Source organism: Cynocephalus volans, chromosome 10, assembly GCF_027409185.1.
Source record: "Cynocephalus volans isolate mCynVol1 chromosome 10, mCynVol1.pri, whole genome shotgun sequence".
NCBI lineage: Eukaryota > Metazoa > Chordata > Mammalia > Dermoptera > Cynocephalidae > Cynocephalus > Cynocephalus volans.
Genome location: NC_084469.1, coordinates 33243508 through 33261804, shown reverse-complemented (window position 1 = coordinate 33261804; position 18297 = coordinate 33243508). Strand labels below are relative to the sequence as shown.

Here is an 18297-nt window from a genome sequence, read left to right as displayed (position 1 = left end):
CAGCTCCCCTCCCAGTACCCACTGGGTCCTCTCCCCTTGACAAGCTAGAGGCAGAGACAAGGCTGAGATAGTGGGTATGTGTTTTGTTACAGAAAAAGAAATTTTATTATGAAAATTTTTAAACAGACACAAAAATGGAGAAAACAAGGAACTTCCACATACCCATTACCCAGCTTCACCAACCATTTTGCCAAATTGTTTCAACCACTGTATTCACTTTCCTCCTCTTTAGTTGTTAGGTATTTTAAATCCAAGACAGCAGGTGACTTTATCCTTAAACATTTCATTATGCTTCTCAAAAAATAAGAATGAAGACCTTTTCTTCCATCACCGCAATGCCATTATCACATCTAACAAAGTTGACAATTCGTCTTTTATATGAACTAAGACCCAGTCCATATTCAAATTTGCTCTCTGTCTAAAATGTTTTCTTGCAGGTGGTTTGTTCTAATCAGGATCCACACAAGGTCCACTCATTGTATTTGGTTTGTTATGTCTTTTAAATTTCATTTAATCTCCTGTAGTCTATGTGCTCCTGTGTTATTAATACCTGCTTATGTGCTAAGTACTGTACTAGTAGCCGGGAACCCTAAAATGAATTTGGAGGCCCTGCCCTCCAAGGGTTTACAGTCTCATAAGTAAAAAATGTCTCTAATCATAATTACGATCTTTTATATAACTCCTTGCCTCTCACCAAACACTGTCACAGACATGATCTCAGCTGGGAGATAGTGTCACTCCCAACTCACACCTACAGAAGCCGGCTTCTTGCAACCCCACCATTTCCCTTGTGGGAGCCTGGAGAAAGTCACTACGATCTCTGTAAAGCACCGTTTTCAGCTCCAGGTGTTTATCATTAATATCAGCATGTAAACCGTTATTAACGATTGCCAAATAGGCCCTTTAAAAAAAAACAAACCCTTGCCTATTTCATCATCATCATCATCATTGTATTCATCACCATAACAGTGACAGCTAACTGCTCCCAGGCATGTATTAAGCTGTCAGCATGCATTAGGTCACGTATTACTCACTACCCTTTTATTATTATCCCTACTTATACAGATGAGGAAACTGATAATAGGAAGGTTAAATAATTTGCTCAGGGATCCACAATCAGAGAGTGAGGAACCAAGACTCAACTCCACATTTGTCTGACTCTGACATCTGGGCCTGGAGCCACTACTGTATCCACAAGCCCCTGCACAGGGCCTGGCTTCCAGCAGGTGCTCGGTGAGTTTGCGTAATTTAGTGTCTGCCTCTCCCTCTTCTTCCCAGAGTTTGCTTCCCCATGGCCGGCTCCTATCACTGGCCCAAGACGGGTCTCTGCTTTGTGGTGAGAAGGGCAGTGACCATCGAGATTGAATTCTGTGCTTGGGACCGGTTCCTGGGCAGGACTGTCCCTCAGCATGGCTGGATGGTGGCAGGGCCTCTGTTTGACATCAAGGCTGAGCCAGGAGTCGTGGTAGCTGTGCACCTCCCTCACTTTGTGGCCCTCCAAGGTAAGCAAGAGGGAGGCTCAGCGAGGGTGGTGGTGGTAATATCATGCCTGAAAAAGACTACAGGATGACAGCGTCCTGGGGAAGGAGTTCATGGCTCCCTTAGAGACTGAGAGGGAGTGATGGAGGTGGAGACAGATTTTCTCTCATCCCACTCTTCTGCATATCTTTTTTGAAGCACATGTCTCCCAGTCTCATAATTATTTTTGCCTGGGATTCCTTAAAAGTTTCCCTAAATGGAAAGTGATCTCCTCAATAACAATAATAACTAACATTTATTAAGTGCTCTTTACATAGAATTCCAGCAGAAAACAGATGATATACTCAGTTGAGGTTTTTGAAGAGACTTTTCAAAGAGAGGACTATTTACAAAGTAAGGCTAAATGAGTTAATAAGGAATATTGGGGTCACCAGGGACTAGCTGCAATGCGAAGCCATTACTACTCCTACAGGCAGGGCAAAGAAACAGAGTCACAGACTCCATTTGAGAGATGGAGCCATGAAAGAGGGGCTTCCCAATAGATGAGAGTAGTCATAAAGTATCCCAACCTGTGTCAGTTCCCACAGGTAAAGTCCCCCAAAATATAAGCTCGCAGTCAAAAATCTCACAAAGTATTAACAAGGCACCATAAGTCAAGACCAGCAGAAACTACAGGTAGCAGGATCTGTCCCTTAAATACTTCAGACATTGGAATTATCAGAAACAGAATATGAGCAAAAAGACTGACCAGTTAGCCCAGTTGGTTAGAGCATGGTGTTATAAGACATAGGTCAAAGATTTGGATCCCGGTACCAGAAATGTGTGTGAGAGTGTGTGTGTGTGTGTGTGTGTGTGTGTGTGTGTGTGTGTGTGTGTGTGTATGAGCAAAAAGCAAGACACCATTAAAAACTGATAAATTGAATTTGGAAACAAATGAAAACTAAACTAACTATATGAAGAAAAAAATGAAAGAAGAGATTAACATGGACGATACCATGAGAAGGCCTAACATACATCTCATTGGAATTCCAGAAGCATATGATAGAGAAGATGGAAACAGTGCAATATTCAAAGAGATCATTGCTAAGAAATGTCTAGCATTGCTGACAGATCTGAGACTTCTCAGAATGAGAAACCCCAAAAATTCAAATCAGGAAAGAGAGAGAGAAATCAACAGTAGAACCATTATAGTGAGATTACAGAATAATGAAGTCTACGAGAAGATCTTGATAGCTGCCAGAGATAGATTACCCACTGTACAATATATGCATGTATTGAAACAACACACTGTACCCACAAATATGTGTAATTAAAAATAAAAACACTGGAAAAAAAGAAGAAAGATTACCTAAAAAGGTACAGTACTGCAATTAGGCTGATGACTGATTTTTGATAAGCAACAATGGAAGGCAGAAGACAATGGAATGGTATGTTCATTATACTAAGGAAATAACTGTCAATCAAAAATTGCAAACACAGAAGAATTATTTTTTAAGAAGAGGATAAAACAGACATTTTAAAGCAAACCAAAACCAAGAGTCCTTTCCACAACGAAATGCTTACTGAGGGAAATTCTAAAAGATGTACCTCAGGCAAAAGGAAAATGATCCCACGTGGAAAGTCTGAGAGGCAAGAAGAAAAATAAACAAAGATACTGAGACACCTGTGAAAAAGCTAACAAAACTCTGACTGGATAAAACAGCAATATGAAGGTCTGCTATGAGGGGATTTAAAAGGGAGAGAGAGAACCAAATAAATACCAACAATAATAGTGAATTGAAATATAGTTCAGGGCTGGCCAGTTAGCTCAGTTGGTTAGAACATGGTGCTGATAACACCAAGGTCCAGGATTTGATCCCTGTACTGGCCAGCCAAAAAAAAAAAAAAGGAACATAGCTCAGAAGGAATACAAAGGGCAGGGCTGACATTCAGACAGAGGCACCAGTACTGCCATCCAGGTTGAAATTTTGAAATAACTCTGTTCTGGTCAGTAAAATGAAATTCCTCACTTCCTGAGACCACACACTACCTCACAACGTCATCCAGTGTTGGCCACCAATGCAGAGAATGAGGACGGGGTGTGGCATGGACTGGAGGGGTGGCCAAGGCAGCATTTCTCTGGATAAGCCCAGGGCAGGCAAGAGGGTCTGAGCCTACCAGGCAGCAGGACGGGGACATCTGGAGCAGTGTTGTTGGCAGGGGATGCAGCACAGGCTCTCCATACCAGGCCATGTGGACAGAGCTGGCATCAGGTGAAACCCAGCCAATGCTGAGTACAGGGACTTAATGTCTACCAATTTAATAAGAAAGCTAGAAGGGTCCGATGTGGTTCCTGATGTCAAAACATGACTCGGGCTTCATTTAATTGATGATGGAATGATTTGATAAACAATTTGTTACAGCTTCTATCAGTTGTATGATATGCACTGTTTAGTTAGATAATAAAAGGGAGTATATTTTTAATTTTTCACTTAGATATTGATTGGCATATTAATTTATAGTGCCATCCCAACAGTTTGATATATTTAGTATCACCTCAAGGTAAAGATATTCATTATCTTTAGACTTTAAGTACACACATTAAAATATTATGGTAATCAATTACAGCATATATGTAAGAAGAATAATCTTCAAACTAGTAGAAAGGGAAAAAACGGAATGCGAAAAATAAAAAGCAAGGAACTGCCCAGTACCCAGGACCAGGAAAGACTCATTTGTTGAGGCCACAAAAGCTCCATGAATAATTCAAGCTGCACCTCAGCAGGAGAGCATGGGCCGGAGGAATAGCAACCAGAGCCTCGTGAGTCCTGGGGCGCCTGCTTTGACACACAGCATCATGTCATGCAGGTGTTCCTTAGGGAAAGTTCCCAAGCAAAGTGGGGCAGTGGGGAGGGAGTTTCAAGACAGCTCTAGGGGCTGCAGAGGCCATTCGGATGGGGAGAGGGTGCTGATGGCTCAGACGACAGCCAGCACAAGTTATTTTCCCCACCTGTCCACCGGAAAAAAAAAAAAAAAAAAAAAAACAATCTGCAGAGTCATGAATGCAGCCACCTCACAACCATGCTGCCTCTTTCACAAGCAGGACCTAGGCCAGGGGGGCTCCGGGTGCTCTGTCAGGAAGAGAGAGGCTTGGCCAATGGAGTCAGTGGGTTCAGCCCTGCTGTAGCTCTGCCTGTGCCCAGCAGTGAGAGAACTTGGTCTGCTAGACCTGGGATGCTCAGGGCTGCACTGCTGCCTGTCACTGTACATCTGGGTATTCCAGGGAGCCTCATGCAGGTAAGGCCTGGAGCCAGAGTGCACCAGCAGGGCCCGGAGGGGCCAAGTCTACCTTTAGCTGCTGCTCCCAGCCCCCTTCTCACACCCCACTGAGAGGACAACTAGACACACCCTGGTCAGTCTTGTACGTCCATCAGGTAGGACTGGGAAACGGGATTTGCCCAAGGAAGTGATGACCCTCCAAGTGCACAGAAATCTAGCCAGGGTCTGCTAGGGTGATAGTCGTATCTGGACAGGACTGAATTCACTGAGTTGGTGGCACTGTTTTGGGGGGCACCTGAGACAGGGCTAATAAGAACTGTGAACAATTCCTGAGCATTCTGTGCCAGGTACCATGCAAGACACTTCCATATGTTTTAATGTCATCTCGATTTCATAACGACCTGGCAGGCTAGGTACTGTGGTGTTCCCCTGGTGTATCAATGAGGAAATTGAAACTCAGAGAGATGACTCTTGTCCAGACTGGGGATTCTAACCCAGGTCCCATTAATTTCAGAGTAAGAGCTACCCAACCTCAGTACTGCCCAAGCCCATGTCCCACCAGCCTTCCCTAGAACACATTCTGGACCTCACCCTGTGGCCAGACAGGATTTACTCCCTTGGGATTCTGCACACAGAGCAAGAAGCAAACTGCACAAAGGCTGCTTTTAGCTCGCAGTGCCTATGCCAGGAACACAACCCTGGGGCCAGGCAGGGCCTCTTCCAGGAATCCCTGCTGCCTGCTATCCAGGCGGCAGCTGTTGGTTGTCTTGGAAACGATGACCTCACCACCTAAAGCAGGCCCATTTTAGGATTTGGGTTGCTGCTTCGCTGTCATCAGTGAGGTCTTATGTCAGGTCATTCACTTTCCCAGGTGAGTTGTCTCCCACCACAGCTAGAGCTTAGGGCTTTCGGCATCTCAGTTTCACCTCAGGACCTCACAGACCTCACCACCCGGGGCGTGCTCACCCTCCTGCAGGACCAGCTCCACCGGGTGTGAGGCCCAACATAAAATGAGAAGGGAGGCCCCTTGTTTTAAAAGGATTAAGAATGTCATGATGGCGACAGCAGAACGTTAAATCAAGCACCAGACCCTTCTGAGTGCAGGGCCCTGTATGCCTGCACAGGCCACACACCCGTGAAGCTATTCCTGTCCTCTGTCCCCCACCACCCACCTCCTTGAGCATACACACCCCCTGCTGTCCACATGGCCCTTGCTCCAGGAAAGTGAGTTCCCTCATTCTCACTGTGCTCACTACTCTCTGTGCCGTCCGTGGGGAATGAGGACCCAGCCACAGGTACAATCATTCCCCAGCCTCTCCCTCGACCCTCCTGCCCACCGCAGGAGCTCACCTGGACTGCACTGCTAGGAGCCATAGTGGTATTACACCTGCTTCAAAAGTGATGGTTCTCTGAAACGAGCACCTTCTGAATCAGACAATAATAGAGAGCCCCCAAACTCCTCAGATTTAGCAAAATGCTTCAAAACATCTGAGTACCTTTTTCTTCCCAGACCCCAAGGATTACCTGGAGGGATAGGCCAGGTTGCTCGAGGAAGAAACAGAACCACAACAGCCAGGTGTTGATGTACCTGCTCAAGCTGCATTTTGTCCATAATAGTAGCGGGTAGCCCTTGCTATTCCAAGGGCTTTACAGACACAAACTCAATTTAACCATCCCACTGAGGCTAGGAGGTGGATGCTGTTGTTGGCTCCACTTTACAGATGATTCACTGAGAGGTTAAGTAACTTGCTCACAGTCCCATAGCTGGCAAGCGCTTTTGCTGGGGTCACACTCAGACAGTCATATCGTTTAATCGCTCTGCTAGATGTATCTCTAGTGCCCCCACATTTAAGCGATGCGTGTCCCATGGTCCCTCCTTGAGCAGGAAAGTTGCTTTGCTCCTCAACAGCTCACCTGAGCCCGGGTGGTACTGACAACACACTTAGCAGTGAGGGCAGGGCTGTGGTATCAGGCCACAGCCCCAAGGCCAGGGTCTAAAGGAGAGAGAGCCCCCAGGCTCCTAAGATGGTGGGAGCAGCAGTAGCAACTCTGGGCATATGCAGGGAAAGGAGGAAGCCGATGGACTTCCCTGACAAAGCACTTGTGATGCTCTAGGCCATTGTTCTATTCTCTGTCTGTCTTCCCTGTTGGGCCATGAGCTCCAGAATTGCAGTGCATGTCCTTCCACAGGAAATTGCATGTTGTAAGTGCTCAGTAAACTTTTGTTTAATAAACAACCTGAGGCCCTGTCACAAAAAATGCCTACCCCATGGCAGCTAGTTCTGAATATTTCTAATGAGACCAGCCGAGACAGCTCCAGGTAGCAGGTCCTGGTCTTCCTGCCAATGATATTTGCCCAGTCACCACTCAAGCATCTTCCCTTCAGATCACCATTTTCCCTGTTGCTTTCCTTCTCTTTCCAATCTGTCGGCACAAATATACTGTCAGTCAATGCATCTGGAGAAGGTGATTCTGCTGCAGTCTATTGAAAGGACAATATATGCAAGCAGGAAGGCGACCAACTCATCCCAGATGGCCTGGGACTTTCCCGGTCTTAGCACTGACAGTCTTACATCCTGGGAGCTCTTAGTTTTGGGAAAGCCAGAATAGTTGGTCACTGCTATGGCTGGAATATTTGTGCCCTCTGAAACTCAGTTTGAAACTTAATCCCCAATGTAACTGTATTAAGAAAATGGGGCCTTTAAGAGGTGACTGGGCCATGAGGGCTCTGTTCTCATGGATGGATTAATCCATTCATGGGTTAATGAATGATCAATTGGTTAATGGAGGATTAATGGGTTATCATGGGAGTGGGGTTAGTTATCACAAGAGTGGGTCTGTTATATAAGCTGGGTTGGCTCTCTCTCATGAGTCCCCTCACCGTATGAGTCTCTGTGCCACCTCAGGACTCTGCAGAGTCCCCACCAACAAGAAGGCTCCTAGACCTTATATTTCTCAGACTCCAGAACTGTAAGAAATAAATGTCTTTTCTTTATAAATTACCCAGTCTCAGGTATTGAGTTATGGCAACAGAAGAGACAAAGACAGTCACCCTGGCAAGAAGACAAGCATTAGAGACACATGGCACTTTCTGGAATTCGGCCAAAATCCGTCTGGCACAGAGCATCTGTAAGTGCCACGAGCTGTGGTCAGAGTGCCGGGATCTGGGACTAGGGCAGTGTCTGGCTGTGTGGTCCTGGGAAAAGCACCTCCTCCCAGGGTTTCAGTTCCTGCATCTGACACGTGAGGACCTCCCGGGGCTGCAGAGGTCCAGGGGAGATCATCCACCTAGTGTCGCTGATGGCAGCACAGAGCAGCACCATCTCTTGGAGAAGCAGTTTGGGGGTTAAAAAAAATAGTCATATCTTTCCACACATTATTCATCCCTTGGTACTTACTGATTCCAAGACAATAGCACAAGGGAAAGGGGAGCTAGAAAAGCTCTCTGCAGAAATATATGCATTGCAGTGCTAGTTATGGTGAAGAGTTGGAAGCAAACGACTCCGCAATGAGAGGCAAATGACGAATGACAGGCTGACACATCCACTGGCAGGATCCTCTGCCGCAGTCATTGGAGAGGTCTGACAGATGTCTGTGACAATTTAAACTGATGTGGGAAAAGCAGGAGACAACGCTGCATGGACTAGGATGGAAACATTGAAAGGTGTTGCTGCAGACAAAGACCGATAGAAAATGGCACAATGGTGACAAGAGTTATATCACTTCATTGGTGAGATCATAGGTGAATTCTTCCTCGTTTTTTCAGATGATGTACACAACTGTGATATTATTTTTCATACAAAAATGCTATTAATAAATAGGAAAACTTAAGTAATGGTCTCTGTGACCCCTTCTGGGATTAACATCACTCGGTGATATTCTTTTTTTTTTTTTTTTAAAGATGACCGGTAAGGGGATCTTAACCCTTGACATGGTGTTGTCAGCACCACGCTCAGCCAGTGAGCGAACCGGCCACCCCTACATGGGATCCAAACACATGGCCTTGGTATTATCAGCACCACACTCTCCCAAGTGAGCCACGGGCCAGCCCACTAGGTGATATTCTGATTGATGGCCACAAAGACTAAGGGCCTTGTCCGGCTTGCTGGATGTCTTCCTGCCTAGAAACCACCTGCATTGCAGCAGTTGCCAGGCAACGCAGGGATGGATCCAGGACTCTTAACCTCTAGGCCAGTGTCTCTCTCACTCCAGCCTTCATCCCTCAACCTCTCTCTTGTAGCTTCAGTGTCCTCACCTGGTGCATTGATCAGAGGCTGCAATCAAAGAAACCAATTCTGGCTGATTTAGGCAGAAACAGAATGTATTGGAAGATTTTTGAGTAGCACATAGACTTAACAAAAGGGAAGGCAACTAGTCTAAGGGGGACAAAAAGGCAGTGACCTAATGATGCTGAGAAACCAAGGACACAGCAAGGTCACACCAAGAAAAATATAGAGAGACCTTTGCTGCGGACACAGTCACTGCGGGACCCTCCTGCTGCATGGGCCACTGGACTCTTGAGCTCACTGCTACTGCCCAGATAAGCTCTGTCTCTTCCTCTGTGTTTCACCGCTCTAGACTTGAGGTCCTGATTAGGTGCATCCAGTCAGTCAAGTCTTGACCCCTCACCTGTATCACAGCTGCCAGAGTGTAGCATCTTCCTGAATGTGAGGCTCAGCTTGCCTCCTGCCAAGACCCACACAGTGATAGAGAAGGGGGTTCTTTCCGCCAAAATGGGTTTGAATGGAGGGTGACCAAATATTGACCAATCTTAGACTACCCTTGGTCGCTCTATTTCTCCACTGTCCCTTTCTTTTTGTTCTCTATCTGCCTAGAGTCAAACCTGCCAGCATCATTCAATGGTGATAGTCTCATAGTTACAGAATATACACCAGGGCGGGTAACCATAACCATCCAATATCTTTCCCGGCTCCAGAGCCTGGGGCTGGAACTGTGTACAAGTTTGGCTCGAGGGGGTTCCTGTGGTGCCGCCACCCCAAAGACATTATCGCCCGCAGCCTCCAAAGGCCCCAGGCTTAGGCATGCCATCTTCCCCATACTAGGTGTCTTAGTCCATTCAGGCTGCTCTAACAGAGTACCATAAACTGGGTAGTTTTTAGACGGCTTATAAGACACAGAAATTTATTTCACACAGTTACGGAGGCTGGGAAGTCCAAGATCAAGGTGCCAGCAGATTCAGTGTCTGGTGAGAGCTCTCTTATTCACAGATGGTGCTTTATAGGTGTTTCTTATCAGGGCCAAAGGGGCAAACAAGCTGTCTTGGGTCTCTTTTATAAAGGCACTAATTTCATTCATTAGGGCGCTACCCCGATCTCATCACCTCCCAAAGTTCTCCTCCCACTAATACCATTACCTTGAGAGTTAGGATTTCAACATATGAATGTGGGGAGACACAAACATTCAGACCATAGCACTACGTTCCCCAAGAGGGTTCCTGAGCCTAAGCCCTGGGATCCTACCGCCCCAGCCATGCCTGACTCAGGGAGGGCACTGAATCCATGCCTCTCGAACCCATTCTTCAGCAGGAGGCCATATAGACATCTCCCTCTTCCACGTGGCCCACATTAAAGAGGAGGGGATGCTCCTGGAGAAGCCAGCCAGGGTGGAGCCACATTACATAGTCCTGGAAAACCCCAGCTTCTCCCCCATTGGGGTTCTCCTGAGAGTGATCAACACTGCCCTGCGCTTCATTCCCATCACCTGCATCGTGCTGCTCTACCACCACCTCCGTCCTGAGGAAGCCACCTTCCACCTCTACCTGATCCCCAGTGACTGCTCCATTCGGAAGGTGACAGTGACAGCCAGAAAGGCTGGACCAGGGTGGGCTGACGGTTGACATGAAATGCAGGGGTCCTCCAGCGGGAATGTTGATGTGGTTTTCCTGCCCCCTGCTCAGCCAGGGATGGGTCTCCTGACTCCCCAAGGTCTCCCCCAGCTGGGTTTGCTGCTCCATCACTGATCTCTGGTCAACACTTTGCAACCTCTTTCCAAGAGTTGGAAGGATAGGAGGGCTCCATGCCCAGAAAGGCTACAGAGCCTTTCTCTATTCTCACTTCTCTAGCAATGACCCTATTCCCACCCTGAAGATAGCAGAGGCCAAGTGTGGGGCTCTCTGTGTTGCAGTGCACAGGGGAGAGGTGTGCACAGGTGGTATACATCCCCACACTCAGTCCACACAAACAAACTGACACACCATCTCACCTTATTCAGAGCAGATTCCACAGGACAGAATCCTCCCTTAATTGTTGTTCCGTGTGTTCCTCAGGCCATAGATGATGAAGAAAAGAAGTTCCAGTTTGTGGGAATACGCAAGCCGCCCCCACTGACCCCTCTCTACATGGGCTCCCGCTACACTGTGTCCAGTTCAGGAGGGCTGGAAATAATCCCCAAGGTGAGCAGCCCAGATGTTGGTCCCCTTGCAGGGATTGGAAGTCATGCTTGGGGTAAAAGCCCATGGGGCAGGTCCCAGAGCTTTCCCAGGAACAGGGTGAATTGGGGTTGGTCAAAAAGTAAGTGGAATTTGGGGTGAGCAAGAATGCTTCAATGATAGGGGGAAAGGGAATTAGGGGGAGGGAGGATCACATCAGGATGGGAAGAAAAGTGAGGCTTGACTAGGGGGCACTGAGAAGAGTCTGGGCTATAGGGCACCAATGCCCTCTACCAAAACCACCAGAATCACACCTGAACACCTGGGTTTACTACCCATTGCGGCAGGAGAACATACACCATGGGGAACCATGCAGCATCTCAGTAAAAGATTGTTATAAAGAACCTAGTACAGGATTTGGGCCTTGGTTGAGTAATTTGGGGCCAGGACTAAGGAAACGAAGATTTGCTATAGAATGGGTATTGTCAGAAAGCAAGGAAATTCTATGATTGGGAATCTCAGTAAATGTTATCTCTACAGAGGGCAAACTGAAGCAAGGAAAAAAGCAATAATTGCTAAAAAAAAAAAAAAGAGAGAGAGAGAGAAGAAGAAAAGAAAAGAAAAAGAGTAGCAGTCACTCATTTAGTGAGGGGGATGTTTGGCATTTTGTGGGCTGCCCAACGACCTGTCTGAAGTGGCTGTCCTGTGAAGCTGTGTATGTCCAACAGGAGGACAACACAGTGAGCTGTAAGCCTCGGCCCGGTTTGTGATGACTTTGAGGTCTAGCTGTCAGTGTCAGGTCAGTTCCTGGATGTCAGAGGCTGCTTTTCATTCATTCTCAGTCCCCCTTTCTGGTAAAAGGCAGATGAAATCAGGCCACTGGGCATTAATCCACAGTATCCAAATCTTCACCATTGCCCAGATTTTACTGCTAAGGATTGGAGGAGCATCCATGGAATGGTGGTTTGCAGTTGGACCAAGGTTAATCCTTCTTTCTCCTTCTATGGTGAAAGAGTCTCTGAGTCATTTGAGGTGACAATGGCTATGCAGGAGCATTTAAGACTCAGGACAGAACATTATTAAAAACAAAAGGATTATGAGTCTTCGTAATGGGCCTTGAAACCAGAGGACTCGATGATGAAACCCACTCAATAAAAACATGTTCAGAAAGCAGTCGAGTCCCTTTAAGGAAGCCAGGTGCTTTGCTTTTTTTCCCTCCCTAGCCACAATTAGTTCTATGTGCAACAAGAAGTATTTGCTATCATAAAAATTCCCCTTTGACTAGCTGTTACATTTTTGTCTGAAGGGTCAGGTGAGGGATGATAGATCCAGCAATCGGTTAAATTCAGAGCAGTAGCTGTGGTTTGGGATAAAAGCACAAGAGTTTTGTTTTTCCATAAGTGGTAGACAGAGACCATAGGGTCAGAAATAATAGGATAAAAATAAGGGAGATCATATTAGTGTTTTAGAGAGCGTCAAATGGAATAAGAGACAAAGATTAGCAATAGAATAAAGGGATAAAAAAACAGCATTGAATCAGAAAATTAATCTCGTTCTGACATCTTGGGCAGAAGCTGTCCACCTCTGGAGTCAGCAGGTGCTGAAGGATTCCTAATAATCCTCAGTTGTATCAGTCGGGGTTCTCCAGAGAGAATCAATAGGATATGTAATAAACACATGAGAGGGACTTATTAAGGGAATTGGCTCACGAAATTGTGAAGTCCCACAATAGGCCATCCATGTACCGGATGCCAGTAGTGTGACTCCGTCCAAGTCTGAAGGCCTCAAAACCAGGGAAGCCCACGGTGTTTTTAGTGGAAGTCCTGGAACTGAAAGCTGGAGAGTCTTGAGCTTTGATGTCCATGGACAGGAGAGAAGAGTGTATCCCAGCTCCAGCAGATAAAGAGCGATTCACATTTTTTTCTCTGTTTTTTATTCTTTCCGGGCCTCTAGCAGATTGGGTGGTTTTTTCCCCATTTGAGGGGGGGTCTTTCCCATCCAGTCCATTCAGGTTCTCATGCTAATCTCTTCTGGAAACACCCTCATGGACAACATCTTGAAAAATAGCTTTGCCCAGTTTTTCAATATCCCTAATCAAGTTGACACCTGGAATGAACCTTCATATCAGTTTAAGCTCTCCAAATGGACTAGATGTCCAGTAGTTAGGAGGGAGTGATAGTTTATCTTTTGAGCTGAGACACGTGCATCCAGGGACGAATGTCTTGGAGTTTTCCTGCTGTGTCAGTTGTTAACAAGGAACGAGAGGAAGACATGATTCAGTCATTCAACAAATACCGAGTGCCGAGTATATGCTGTCTTCGGTGGAGATAGTTCAGTGAACAAGACAGACTAATCCCTGCCCTTGGGAAGATAGTGACCAAGCATCACAAAGTGCTGTGAAGAAAACATAGCACCGTAATAGAGTGACTTGGGCTACTTTAGACTGGGTGGTCAGGGCAGGCATCTCTGAGGAGGTGACATTGGAGCTGAGACCTCAATGGCAAAAGAGGTTCAGGCATGTAGAGATTTGTGGCAGTTTCAGGCAGAAGGAATGTGTGCAGAGGCACACAGGTGGGAACAAGCTTGACACCTCCAGGTGACAGAAAGGAGGCCAGTGTGGCAGAGCTTAGTGTGTGTAGCAAAAGAGAGGCCAGACCACAGGCAGAGTCTCCCAGGGCTCATGCGCCCTGGCCACTCTGAGGTGGAGTTTGGGTTTTGTCCTAAGTGCAGTGGCAAGCCCTTGCAGGGTCTTAAACAGGGTGATACAAGACCTGACTCACTTTCACAAAGATGCCTCCAGCTGCTGGGTGAGAGTGCACAATAAGCAGGCAAGCATGGATGCGGAGCGACAGGGCACAGGCTCTTGCAAAAGGCAGGCTAGACTTGATGGTGGCTTGACTACAGTGGTAGAAGTGAAGATGGAGAAAAGTTGATGGATTCAGGGTATATTTTGGAAGTAGAGGCAACAGGACTTGGCAGATTGGCTGGGTATGGGAGGGAGTTCCAGATGATGCCTCCTTTGGCACCTGCGTATTCGATGGATTGTGGTGCCATTTACTGAGTTTGGGGAAAATGGGAATGAGTGTGTTTGGAAGACAGTTGGGAATCAAGAGTTCTGTTGTGGACGTAATTTAGGAAAGGGGATGGATGTCAATGTTCTGTTGATTGAAAGTGGATCAAGTTTAAGATTCATTGGGAAGACAGGCTTTGGGCTGGAGAAATAAGGGTTTGGATTCAAGATGGGGGAGGTCAAGGAAGAAGAATCTGTCTGATTCAAGATGGAGAGAGAAAGATCTGGAGTAGGATGCGTGAGCTCCATTTTTAAGGTTGAGCCCTGACTCATCCATGGGGTACCCAGCTGTGTTCTCATCCTTGAGTCAGGATTTGTGGTCTGAAGGTGGCAATTGATTTCAGCACAGGAGATGATTAGAGTGTCCCTATGGGGTTGAGCAGGGCTAAGAAAGTGTCAGGTGGGGAAGGACTTGCAGGATGAACAGTGGTTTCTCACATGGCAACTCTTTCTCTGTTCAGGAACTGGAGCTCTGCTATCGGAGCCCTGGAGAATCCCAGCTCTTCTCTGAGTTCTACATTGGCCACTTGGGGTCCGGGATCAGGCTGCAAATTAGAGACAAGAAAGATGGAACCGTAGTATGGGAGGCCTTGGTGAAACCAGGTAAAACCAGAAGTCTAGGGAGCTCAGAGGTGGGAAAAGGAAGTCAATGAATGTGTGTGTGAGAGAGAGAGAGACAGAGACAGAGACACAGAGAGAGACAGAGACAGAGAGATTGCATTAACATAATTTACGGGGGCCGAGCCCGTGGCGCACTCGGGAGAGTGCGGCGCTGGGTGTGCGGCAACGCTCCCGCCACGGGTTCGGATCCTATATAGGAATGGCCGGTACACTCACTGGCTGAGTGCCGGTCACGAAAAAGACAAAAAAATAATAATAATAATAATAATTTACGGATAAGAAGAAAAAACCCAGAGAGGTTATGTAGCTTTTTCAAGTTATGTAACAACTGGTATGACTAGAATTTAAACTCAAGTCAATCTGACCCTAAGCCCTATGATCTCTCAGTCACCATCGTGTCTCCATTTTGCCCTTGATTTCACCGATTTCAACATTCCCAAGGCCTTTGGCAAACTTTCCCATGATAGCTTGAATGTGAGATGAAAGAATAAGAACTAGATAGTTATATGATTGCACGGATTTAGCCAATTTTAGCAATATCAGATGCTCTCCCCTGGACCATTCAATATTTTCAAGGTAGACAAGAATGAACTTTCAAGAAAACGTACTGTCTCTTAGTCTAGCACCAACATCCCAAGAATCAAAATCCCCTGAAAAGTCCTAGGGACAACCAGCCCTTGTCAGCTGTCAAAAAATGGCAACACTACCTCCTGAGGCTTCACAGTGTGGTGGAAGCAGGATGGGCTTTGCTCAGTCTTGGCTTAGTTGTAACCACAGGTAGAGAACTAACCAGCCCCAGTGTCAGACCTGGGTTCAAATCCCGGTCTGGCACCTGCATGCTTGGTGATCTTGGGAAAATTACTTAACTTCTTTGAGTCTTGGGTTCTGTTCCTAATCTGTACACTGAAGATCGTAATGACTAACAGGTAGGAGTGATGGGAAGATTAAATAAAATGATGCCTGTACATGCCTCACGCACTGGTCCTTAATAAAGAGTCGCAATATCATTCTTTTCCTCACGTTAAGCCAATGCCTTCCTTCTGTCAGTCTTAGTTCTGTCCCCTGGAGCTCCTTCCCCATGGGAAAGCCCTGCAGATACTTGAAGACTGGGATCATGGTCTCCCTTATGTCTCCTGTTATACAAGTTAAACACCTCCAGATCCTTCCATCATTCCTCTTGTATTTTGGATTTTAAATTCTTTGCCATCCAGTGATCTTCTTCAGTAGAGTTGTCTGTGAATGAGTCAGGATTGACTCCAAGATTGTCCAGTCAGCATGGAGGATGAAGAACATCCTCCTCTCTCCATCCAAGTGGACCTGGTGCTCCCAGTACCACAACCTGCATCCCCTCTTATGTCCCCTCCCCACACTATTAGGTCACAGGGAACATGAGGTCTGCTCAGACTCCCAGGCCTTGTTCACATGAGCTGCTGTGGAACATCCCCCCACCCCACTCTCTCCTCTGCAAGTAATTGTTCAAGCCTCTTCATTTTTTTGTTGTTTGTTTTTTCCTATTAAAATTCACCTTTTATTCCCACGTGCTTGATCTCGATTCTGACATCCTAATTCAGAACACACGTATTTGGTCTATGTGAGTCTTAAAGGCCAAACAAGGTCAAGGAAGTGGGTTTCTATTCAGAATAAGAATATGTCCAATAGTTGAAGGTATCTAACAAGGGACTTGGTTACTTCTCCACTAGGAATTCAGTTCAGGCCAAAATTGGACAAAACTGAGTCTGGGATATTGTGGAAGAAATCGCTGTCACTCACTCGGATGCCTTCTCTCTATCAGTCTATGATCCTGTCCTCTGGGCCTCAGTGTCTCCATATGCATAAGGAAAGGATTCACCTAGATAATCTATGTCTACTCCAGATTCTGTCAGAATTTGTCCGTAGCTTGTTCTCAGAATCAAAGAATCTCGGGCCGAGATTCTCAGGAGAGTGCGGTGCTGATAACACCAAGCCAAGGGTTAAGATCCCCTTACCAGTTATCTTTAAACAAACAAACAAAAAAAAAATTTCAGAAGCGAGTGGGGTTTTCAAGGTGTATCGTGTGTGTGTGTGTGTGTGTGTGTGTGTGTGTGTGTGTGTGATGTGTGTGTGTGTTTAATAAATGAGCATTTGCTTAATGTAAATAATGAAAAAATTTTTCAGCACAGCTGTTGCATTTAAAAAAGTGAAACTACATACTATGTTTGTAGCTCAGTAAACAGATTGTGTGTTGATAGTTACCCCCGTTAAAGATGTTTCTTCATCTCTGTTTTCCTCCAGGAGACCTCAGACCTGCAGCTACTCTGGTCCCTCCAGCCCTAATCGGTCAGTAACACTGTTAGAGACCACAGGAGGCAGTGGCAGTTCTGGGGTGTGCTGTCTAGTCCTGGAGGGAAGCGAAGAGAAAGGAAGGAACCCTGTCGTTGCAAACCTCACAAGGGATCAGGCCTTGGAGAGTGGGGCATGCCCTGGGGCAGAGTCCCTCCCCAGCCCCCCGCTCCTGTCCATGGAGGCCCGAGCACCTCCCACTGGACGGCCTCAAATGCCTCATCATGAACTCCACTCCCACCCCCAACTCAGGGCAGAATGCCAGGCTAGACACTGGCACAAGGAAGGGCAGAGGTGCATTTCTGGCGGTCAGATGCCTTTGCAGAGGGAGAAGGAAGCCAGGGATGCAGATGAGGGGAGTAAAAAGAGCTAGAGGTGGGGGATTGGAGTCCGAGGCTGCGGTCGGAGCCCTCCTGCTTTGTTCTTTGCTAGGCGCCCCTTCACCCCTGGATGTGCCATCCTTGCTGCACTTCGTGGATCGATATCGGGAGCAGCTGGTTGCCCGAGTGACATCGGTGGACCCTGTCCTGGACAAGCTGCATGGACAGGTGCTGAGCGAGGAGCAGTATGAGAGGGTTCGGGCTGAGGCCACCAAGCAGAGCCAGATGCGGATGCTGCTCAGCATCAGCCGGTCCTGGGACCAGGGCTGCAAAGATCGACTCTACCAAGCCCTGAAGGAGACCCATCCTCACCTAATTGTGGATCTCTGGGAGAAGTGGGGTGGCAAAGGGGGGCTCCTGACAGGCTCAGCTGCTGAAGTCTGAGCACAGCCTTGGAGTCCTGGCTGGGCCTGGCCCTTCCTTGGATCTCAGTTTGTGCATTTACAAACAAGTTGCTGTCTGCGTTGACTTCCAGCTCTAAAGTTATGGAACTTGATGAACCTCTGCTGGGCATTCACTATATGTGCATGCTCAGATTTGCCATGCAAGCACCCAAACCACCTCCCTTGGTGCTCCCAGCTCAGCTGTCCAGGTGGGATAACAGCATCTCTGGGAATGTCCATCTGGAGCTGGCAAGACTGCTGCAGACCTTGTAGAGCCTGGTCTGGTGGCCACAGCAGCCAAGCCTAGAGCCCTCTCTGTCCTGTCCAGATGCAAGGAGGAGTTGGGGGGACACGAGGCTGTCTGGAGCCTGACAATGGAAATAGACATGTATCCTTGGA

At 47.0% G+C, this 18297-nt stretch overlaps 1 protein-coding gene across 1 annotated transcript in view; it reads left to right on the top strand.

Moving 5' to 3' along the window:
* NLRP1 (NLR family pyrin domain containing 1) overlaps positions 1–17899 on the top strand; it is a 45583-nt gene extending 27684 nt beyond the window's left edge. The window contains 6 exon segments of the mRNA XM_063109831.1: positions 1279–1502; positions 10284–10546; positions 11024–11149; positions 14657–14798; positions 17088–17132; positions 17568–17899. Coding sequence (XP_062965901.1) covers positions 1279–1502; positions 10284–10546; positions 11024–11149; positions 14657–14798; positions 17088–17132; positions 17568–17899 — 1132 coding nt within the window.
* Positions 17900–18297: the final 398 nt, after the last annotated feature.